General features: G+C 48.4%; 1 protein-coding gene across 2 annotated transcripts; it reads left to right on the top strand.

Annotated features, from left to right (window-relative positions):
• The first annotated feature begins 975 nt into the window (after positions 1-975).
• PIMREG (PICALM interacting mitotic regulator) lies at positions 976-9,284 on the top strand. Of its 2 annotated transcripts, XM_079954592.1 has the most exons (6): positions 976-1,286; positions 2,856-3,166; positions 4,383-4,699; positions 6,090-6,185; positions 7,190-7,244; positions 8,835-8,927. In XM_079954592.1, the coding sequence occupies exons 1-5, from the start codon at positions 1,109-1,111 to the stop codon at positions 7,218-7,220; spliced, it is 933 nt and encodes a 310-aa protein (XP_079810718.1). In that variant the 5' UTR covers positions 976-1,108; the 3' UTR covers positions 7,221-7,244; positions 8,835-8,927. The 2 variants fall into 2 exon arrangements, with proteins under 2 accessions (XP_079810718.1, XP_079810717.1); XM_079954591.1 differs by lacking the exon at positions 7,190-7,244 and having other exon boundaries at positions 977-1,286; positions 8,835-9,284.
• The last annotated feature ends 389 nt before the right edge of the window (positions 9,285-9,673 follow it).

The following is a 9,673-nucleotide window of genomic DNA, read 5'->3' as shown; positions in this document are numbered from 1 at the left end:
CCATGGCTGGAAAAGGTTGCTGAGCCCTGCTTTGGAACATAAGAAAGGCCTGCTGGATCAGTCCAAGTTCTTACAGCGGCCAAATAGATGCCTGTAGGAAACCATCAAGGAGAATCTGAGCACAAGAGCGCGCTCCCCTCCTGTGGGTTCCAGCAACTGGGAGTCAGAAGCATCACTGTGCCTGACTCTGGAGGCAGAGCATGGCCAGTGCAGCTAACAGCTTTATATCCTCCACAATTTCATCTAATCCTTTTAAAAAGGCCATCTAGGTTAGTGGCCACCATCTCTGCCTCCAGTGGGAGGGAGTTCCACTGTTCATGCGCTGCGTGAAGCTTCCTATGTTCCTCAATCTCTTTGAGGGAAAAAGAGATATAATCTCGGAATATTTTAAAACGAGGGATGCTGGTGGGGCCCAGGTCTGGCTGGAAGTCACACCCTCAGATTCCAGAAACCCCGGGGGTTGAGACTGGTCACTGCTGAGAGGGAAAAGCACTTTGTGCATGCTCAGAGACTGTTACTGCTAAACATGCACAGCAGAAGGTTTGAAAGGAGCTAAGCCCTGCAGGTTTTTACCTCCCATTTTGTGCAGCGTTACCTGAGGCTGCATGATTACTCAGGAGTAAATTCCATCGGGGTTGAAATAGCAAGGCTGATTCGGTGCTTATACATGTATATAGCCCAAATTTGCAAGCTCCCAAATTCCCAGGAAGCCACTGGCCTCCCGCTTGGAAAGCCTGCGGGGACAGGAGCACTTCACACGTGCTCAGAGGCGGTGCTGCGTTTAGTTGCGACTCTTATCTCAGGGACTCTCCAGAAAAATGGATTTCGAGGTTGGAGTCCCTCTGGGTGTGTATGTGGAGTAGCAAAGAAGCTGCTCCGAGCACGTGTAAACTTGCAAGTCAGCGAATTTCAGATCGGGGTGTATTTCAAACCAGAGCACATTTACGTGATATGGCCACGAAGTTTGATGGTCTCCGAACATGTGCAGAGCGCCACGCTTTCGCCGCTTAAAAATCAGCCTTAGCAGCGGTGAAATCAACAGACCTCACTGGTCTGGTAATGCGTTTCAGACCAGAGACGCGGACAGGATACTGGGGCGCCTCTGAGCATGCACAGAAAGCCTCCCTTTGGGCTCCTGGCTCAAAACTCTGGCCCCGCCCCTTCTGCTAATGAGGCTGCCGAGTCCAGCCAATCTGAAGAGGGCGAGGAGGGGGCGGCGCCCGATTTGAAATCTTTTCAAGGACCCGCAAAAAGAGGACCAGATCTCCCAGCTGCGAGCGGCAGAGGTGAGTTTAAGGGGGGCTCTCTGGGGTCCGGCTGCAATTATTATTAGCCAGGTGCATGCATGCAAATATCGGGGCATCATAGAGGCTCCCCCTTTGCACCCCAAAGCAGGATGCGACGCGCCTTTCTTTGCAACGCGGAATAAACCGAGTCTTACATTCCTGCAGGGCGTGGGCGAGCAAAAGCATACAAACGAGTAAAATACAAATCGATCGGGAACAAGCTCGAGTACACAAAACAAAACGTAGACTGGGCGTTTCCCCGCATACTCTTAAGCGTTGCTAGGAAAGCAAAATATTTGGAAATCGTTTTGCACGGCCAGAGTAAAAATGGATAGCGCATTTATCCTCGCGTGCTGTTTCCGTCTGAGTATCTCTAGTTTTCAAAACAAAATTTAAAAATTCCTTCCAGTAGCGCCTTAGAGACCAACTAAAGTTTTCAAGCCAGCGACCAGTGATGCTTGGGAATGCTATCCAGCTACATAGAGCTTTGAACACAAGAAGATCCTGCTGGATCACGCCAATGGCCCCCATAGTCCAGCATCTTGTTCTCACAGTGGCCAACTGGATGCCTCTGCTGGGAAACCCACAAGCAGGATTTGAACACAAGAGCCCTCTCCCCTTCTGGGACTTATAGGAACTGGGATTCAGAAGTATTGCTGCCTCTGACCGTGAAGACAGAGCATAGCCACCCTGGCTAGTAGTCATCCATAGCCCTCTCCTCCTCTATGAATTTGTCCAATTCTTTTTTAAAGCCATCTAGGTCAGTGGCCCTCACTGCCTCCTGTGGGAGGGAGTTCCACAGTTTACCTATCTGTCCAACATACATCTTCATGGAATAGACATGAGTTCTACTGTTATGAGAGAGGGAGAAAAAAACTTCTCCATCCACTCTTTCCATGCCATGCTTTATTTTAAAAGTATTTATCATGTTGCCTCACGGCAACGTGACAGATACCTCAAGGGGAGGCTGCGCGCGGCTAAGCAAAAAGCCAGGACAGCCAGCGGGATCACAACGATCCAGCCAGAACAGCCAACGGGATTGCTGCAATCCCGCTGGCTGTCTGGCTTCTTGCTTAGCCGCACGCAGCCCCGCTGCTCCCTGAGCTGCTCTTTGGGGCTGGCGGGGGATAGCCACGTGCAGCCTCTTTCTGGGCAAGGGGAGGCTGCGCGCAGCTAAGCCAGAAGCCAGGACAGCCCCAAAGAACAGCTCTGGGGCTGGAGGGGGAAGCCCCGGCTGCTCTGCTGGCACCCAGGGTTTCTCCCGCCAGCCCCAAAGAGCAGCTCAGGATCGTGCCATACTCCGGCAATTTAGCTCCAGGGACCACACATTCACTCCATAAGACATACAGACATTTCCCCTTAGTTTTTAAGAGGAAAAAAGTGCGTCTTATGGAGCAAAAAATATGGTAAATCTCCTGATGGGAATTTGACCGACCCCTCTTGAGTAATTCAGGTGGTTAGCAACTGACACTAAATGCCTGCCTTTGTTCTCCCCTCCCCTCCCTGTAACCCTTTTGTGATCTTATGGACTGGAAACCTGAGTGGGCTTATTTACAATACTTTACTTAGGGGAGCCCGGCACAAGGAAAGGGAAGATGGCATCTGTGTTCCAGAGTGTGGTGGGGTCTGCCGTCGGCTGGCGAAATCACGAGATCCTGCCTGACCTAGAGGAGAGTCCGCTTCCGGACAGGTTCAGGAAGAAGTCTTCTCGCAACATGACGTCCATGCGGATGTCTCTGCGGAAGCGGATGCCTTTAAAAGAAGTGGAGGTGAACATTGACGAGAATCCGACATGGGAGAGCCTGGAGGCCAAGGAGAAAAGACAGAACTTACGGACACTTACAAGGACAGCTAAGAACGCCTTTGGGACAGTGTCGCAGGTATGGGTGGCTGCAATGGGCAGGTATTCAAAGGAAGTTTAGATCCAGCTACTGTAATGCTATGGGACGCAGGTGGCGCTGTGGGTTAAAGCCTCAGCGCCTAGGACTTGCCGATCGAAAGGTCGGCGGTTCGAATCCCTGCGGTGGGGTGCGCTCCCGCTGCTCGGTCCCAGCGCCTGCCAACCTAGCAGTTCGAAAGCACCTCCGGGTGCAAATAGATAAATAGGGACCGCTTACCAGCGGGAAGGTAAACGGCGTTTCCGTGTGCGGCTCTGGCTCTGGCTCTGGCCAGAGCAGCGATGTCACGCTGGCCACGTGACCCGGAAGTGTCTCCGGACAGCGCTGGCCCCTGGCCTCTTGAGTGAGATGAGCGCACAACCCTAGAGTCTGTCAAGACTGGCCCGTACGGGCAGGGGTACCTTTACCTTTACCTTTACTGTAATGCTAATTCAGCTTCCCAGAAGCCGTTTACAAAAAAAGATAAAACAATGACATTATCACTAAAGCAATACTGGTGACGATAATGTAAGACTTTTGAAACGTTAAAATAGCAATAGAGTAAAAACGGATCAAAACTCGCACTCACCTTTTAAAGCCTTGTCTAAACAAAAATGCACTGTGGGTTAAACCACAGAGCCTAGGACTTGCCGCTCAGAAGGTTGGCGGTTTGAATCCCTGTGACGGGGTGAGCTCCCGTTGCTTGGTCCCTGCTCCTGCCAACCTAGCAGTTCGAAAGCACGTCAAAGTGCAAGTAGATAAATAGGTACCGCTCTGGCAGTAAGGTAAACGGCGTTTCTGTGCACTGCTCTGGTTCGCCAGAAGCGGCTTAGTCATGCTGGCCACATGACCCGGAAGCTGTACGCCGGCTCCCTCGGCCAGTAAAGCAAGATGAGCACCGCAACCCCAGAGTCGGCCATGACTGGACCTAATGGTCAGGGGTCCCTTTACCTTTAAACAAAAATGATTTTAGTGGGTGCTGAAAAAAGTACAGGGATATCAACAGGCAGTGAGTTCCAAATTGCCATGTTAGAATATAAAGTTCTTACAAATGTTCATGTGGCTTCTATAAATGGGCCATTTCTGCAGATTGAAGCAGTCAAGCGGGCAAGGCGATCTTGTTGCAGTTCAACATCTGGAGAGTAGCATGTTTTCTACCCCATGCATCCCAGAGCCTAAATCCCAGACACTGCCTTAAATACATTTTTTTCCATTTCAGAAAATCCAGAAAAGCTGTCAAGGCCCCTCACGGTCGCTAGTCTCCTCCTGGAACAAAGCTTCTGTGGGTGGCAGCAGCAGGGACTCTGCCAAAACCCAAAGCAGGCCGCCCCGGACCCCTCGCCGCAAGAGCAACAGGCTTGCCGCTGTCTCGACCCAGACATCTGACACCAGGATTGTGTCCCCATCTGGCAAGAGATCCCCCTTTCAACCTGGCTCTTGCCGGCTTAACAAAGAGCTCCTCCCTCTCCGGAGATCCATGAGAGCTGCAGCCTTGAGAAGCCCATATGGTTCTCCTGCGTCTGTCCGACAAAGGAGGCAAGTGGAAGAGAAGTCTGCTGCTTGCTGAGCTGGTTTGCCAGCAAGGGCTTAGGAGGAAGGAATGGAGGGTTGGAGCCTTTCTTATTTTTAGGCTCAAAAGGTGTTTCCAGTGAGGCTGATGTTTTGATCGATCAGCTCTGTGGCTGGGCATCTCTCCTGCATGCCAAAGTTCCTGGTTACAGATCCTGACCCCTCCATGTAAATTGCAGGCTGGGGGAAACATCTTCTTTGCTTGGAAATACAAGGCCACTCCATATGTGAGATCTATGTCAGCCTTTCCAGCAAAGAGGGGTATACCTTTTTCTGCCCGGGGGCCACTTTTCTCTTTGGAGAAACCTTCTGGGGGCCACATAGCAATTGTGGGCAGGGCCAGAGGTAATTCATGGGATTGCGATGTTTCCTGAGGTCAAGGAGCAGGGTTTTCATCTATGTCTGGATAAAGGTGGACGCCATTTTGCTTCAAGATGGTGGACTGATCCTTTCAAAACTGCAGTGACTTTATGGTGTCTTTGAACTCCTGAGCAATGAGGCTGCTTGTATTGAATAAGAATAATAAGTTAAGAACATAAGAGCCTTCTGGATCAGGCCAATGCCTCATCTAGTCCAGGAAGGAAGTTCCATAGTATGCATTAACTGTATTCATCAACTGGTTTAATGCTGAATTTTAAATTGTTGTAACCCACTCTGACACCTGCTGATGAAAGGTGGGGGATAAATTTAATTAACAACGATGACAACAACAACAACAACAATAATAGACAGAGCAAAATATGTTACTCTTAACTTTGCAGAGTAGGCTACATTCCTGCCATGGAGAACTCAGACTTCTGTACATATACAGCCTCTCTCTCTCTCTCTCTCTCTCTCTCTTTCTCTCTCTCTCCTGGTTCACCCATTCAAAGGAATGTCTGTTATGTTCTGCAGAGGCTACTCCTGCTGATGGTCCTTGCCTGAATTCCCCCATAGTGCTAATCCTAGGGGCTCAACCTGGCTTAAGAGAGGTCAGTTTGAAGTGCTCTATAGATAAATCTATACATTTTGGAAAGTTGCTTTCCTGCCCGTTGTGCCTTTGCACACCTCTGATGATATCATCAATGCTTCTTGAGATCAAAGAGCAGGGCTTTCATCTGTATTTTGGATACAATTGGGTGCCCATCTTAATTCAAGATGGCAGACTGGAACCTTTCAAAACTACACTGACTTTATGGTTTCTTGGAATTCCCAAGCGATGAGGCTGCTAGAATTAAATAAATAATAATGGACTGGGCTAGGAAGAAGTCCCCAGTCTCTCGCTCAAGAACGTACCTGCTTGCTCCTGTGCTGAACTGCAGGCTTAGTCCATCTGTGCCCCGATTCATGACCCTCCTTCGTTCTCTCTCCATTGCAGACAATTTGATTGCAACCTGGAGATGGTCTCCACCGGCATTCGCCAGTTGAAGCGTCTCTCTCGGGCCTTCAACGACATCATTGTCCAAGAAGAGAGGTGAGCCCGTTGTGTGGGGTGGTGCTTCTTCCTCCCATTGGCTAGGCTGCTTGCCTACTATTTAGGGCGGGGCTGTAGTTGCCTTGACCCTGCTGGGGGCGGGGGTGTGCATTTCTTGAAGGGTGCATCAGGACCTGTGTTCAGATCCTCCTGGTCCAATGTGCTTTTGCAGATGGAGTCTATTTATTTCTTCAGTGCTGTATTGTTTTTAACACTCGATTGGAAGCCGCCCAGAGTGGCTGGGGAAACTCAGCCAGATGGGCGGGATATAAATTATTATTATTATTATTATTATTATTATTAGGTTTTTTAAAAAAAATGTCTCTGAGTGTTTTACATAAGAGTATGCCACAGTCATTAAAAAAACCCCACACGATTGAAAACAGGCTTTAAAGACAGCAGACAATAACATTATCAATATAATGTTAATAATATTGTCAATATAATTGTCAATAACAATACCAAAGCAGTAGATTGTATTCTACTTGGAATAAACCCACTTAAATGAGTAGACCTAAGCTGTTCCTGCACTGCTGAGGATTGGACTAGAAGAGCCTCTGTATCTCTTCCAACTCTATGATTCTAGGCATGTCAGTTAATTTCAATGATTCTACTCTGAGTAGAACTGATACAGCCGACTGCAACAAAGGTGCCTGCCCAATGATAATCGGCAAGAAGTTGCCATAGATATTTCCTTCCTGCACTTGCAGGGAGCTGGAGGACTGGGTGACCTTTCTGGTCCTGTCCAAGCCCACAACTCTATGATTTTGTTCCTTGCCAATCCAGAGGAACGGAAAGAAGGTTGTGGCAATGGGGGTGGATGGCAGGTGATGGAGCTCAGGAGCTTGGCCCTTAACTTTCTGTCCTGAGATATTCTAGAGGGCAGCCTGTTGCTGACCAAGGCTCTAGCGGCATCAAAATGGAACCACCTACGAGCCAGTTGAAAATCTCATACCTTTTCAACTTGTAAACCCTTTGTTCCTAATATTCTCTCCATCTACTAGCGATATGAGAGATTCTCTCATTTCTAACTGAAGAGAGAGAAAAACAAACACCCAGGTAAAAATGTGCTCTTTTTGTTTTGCTTGGAATATTCTCTAACACACCCGTTTCCTGCATGAAGAACACCAGCTTTTAAAAGATATATGTGCATGCCCTCCTCAGAACCTTTACCCCCTGGTTTTCTATGACAGCTACCCCCCTGAATAATACCAGCCTCCCTTAAAGTGTGCCAAAATGAAATCTTCTATGTGTTTGCAGATGGTTTGGGTGGGTACATGGGTGTCAAGCAGCTTAGCCAGGAAAAGCCAGTGCATTTCTTCTGGGTTACATCTACAGAAGTCTAATGTCCAGTTCATGGGAAGTCATGGTACCCCTCTATTCTGCCTTAGTCAGACCCCCACCTGGAGCCTGGGTCCAGCTCTGGGCACCCCAGTTTAAGAAGGATATTGGAAAGCTGGAAGGTGTGCAGAGGAGGGCAACCAAGACGATTAAGGACTTGGAAACCATGCCTTATGAGGAACGGTTGAGGGAGTTGGGGATGTTTAGACTGGATAAGAGGAAACTGAGAGGTCATATGATAGCTACCTTCAAATATCTGAAGGGCTGTCCCATGGAAGATGTAGTGGGCTTATTTTCTGCTGCTCCGGAGGGTAGGGCTCACGTTACAAGAAAGGATATTCCAGCTGAACATCAGGAAGAACTTTCTGACAGCAAGAGCTATTTGACAGGTGGTGGACTTTCCTTCCTAGGAGGTTTTTAAGCACAGGTTGGATGGGCATCTGTCATGGGCGATTTATTGTAGTTGAGATTCCTGCATTGCAGAGGGTTGGGCTGGATGATGCTTGGGGTCCCTTCTGACTATTATGATTCCATAAAATGACAAGGAAGGAGATTCCGACTAAACATTAGGAAGAACTTTCTGATGGTAAGAGCTGTTTGACAGTGGAACAGACTCCCTGGGAAGGTGATGGACTCTCCTCCCTTGGAGGTTTTTAAACAGATTTAAAGTGCCTGGCCAGCACTTTCTTGATCTCCTGGGGCAGAAGATAGAGAAGCATGATTAGTCGCACCAACAGGGTAAAGAACAGCTTCTATCCATGGGCTGTTAGGCTGCAGAATGAAAAGATAACAACGGGGCAACTGACTTTCGGGTTTGGTGGGTGTGCGTCAGTAAATGAGGGGAATTAAGACTAAGAGAGCTGAGTGGGGGGTGCGCATGTAATCTCACTGTATACAAGTTGTACAAGTGACAATAAAGTATTTCAATATCTGCCATGGATGAGACTCCTGCATCCCTTCCAACTCTACGATTCTGTGAAATGCGGTGCTGCATCACCAACTGTGGCCTGCCCACAGTCAGCCCTCACTGGCTTGCCTTCTAACTTACAACCAACCAACCCAGGGGGTGCTGGCCCTGGCTGTCAGCTTCCACCCACACCAAACATTTAATGTGCTACAGTGCTCCTTCAATGTTTGACATTTTAATTTGCTGGCAGCTGCCCAGGGTGGCTGTGGCAGCCCAGTCAAATGGGCGGCATCTATTCCTTGGGATGTGTCTGCCCTGTCTTCACCGATCTAACTTGGAAGTCCTTTCTGTCTCCAACTCGACGTGAGATGTTCTTAACACACTTTTCTCCTTCTCTGCAGAGATCAAGCCATTGTCAACTACTACCAGGTGATGGCGCAGAACCTGCGGGCTGCCCAGGTGCGGTCCCGAAACCTCTCCCAGTCTTCGCTCAGGAGGCGGGTGGCCAAACTGCGCTGGGAGCTCAGCAGCTGGGCTGAGAATAACTTTAAATAGTATTAAGCTTCGAGAATATGAAGGGTGTGTTTGTGTGTGTGTGTGTTTATCTTACTTTTTTAAAATAGTGTTTTTTGTATTCTACTCTGAATAAGCTTGTGTTTTAAAAAAATCCACACTAATTTTTGTAACGTCTCAGTGAAACTACATGGATTTTTCTTCTTAGAACGTCTGTGCTAAAACTGATCATATTTATGGCATTAAGTCAAGCTGAACCAACCTGAATTTCATCTCTCTTTTATTTTTGAAGGCTGAGGTGTAAGTGTATCGATAAATAAAAGAAAATAAAGCTACAATGCTGGCCTGCTTAATCGCTGGAAAGCAGGGATGAAGGACGTTGTGGTTCCTTCCAGATGTTGCTGAACTACAACTCCCAACAGCCACCACCGCCAGTGATGAGGAATGATGGGAGTTGCAGTCCAGTAACATCAGGAGGGCATCAGATTGGCAAAGGCTCATCTAAGCCCTGCTTTAGCTTTTTATATTAGGAAGACTTTACCATCTCATTTTTAATTGTTCCCTGTTTGGGGCTATGTGTGTCATTCAGCACTCTATTAAAAGCACCAGCCAAAGTTAGCTGGGGGTGTCTGTGGGTGTCTGTATGACACCCTGCCCCCCGCAAGCCAACTTGAAGGAGGCCCAAAGAAGAAGCGGAAAATGTGACACTGAATGCAGTTTCCTGGTA

The sequence above is a fragment of the Podarcis cretensis genome (assembly GCF_951804945.1).
Source record: "Podarcis cretensis genome assembly, chromosome: 15".
Classification (NCBI taxonomy): domain Eukaryota; kingdom Metazoa; phylum Chordata; class Lepidosauria; order Squamata; family Lacertidae; genus Podarcis; species Podarcis cretensis.
The sequence above is the reverse complement of the archived record's forward strand: the minus strand, read 5'-3'. Positions and strand labels throughout refer to the sequence as shown.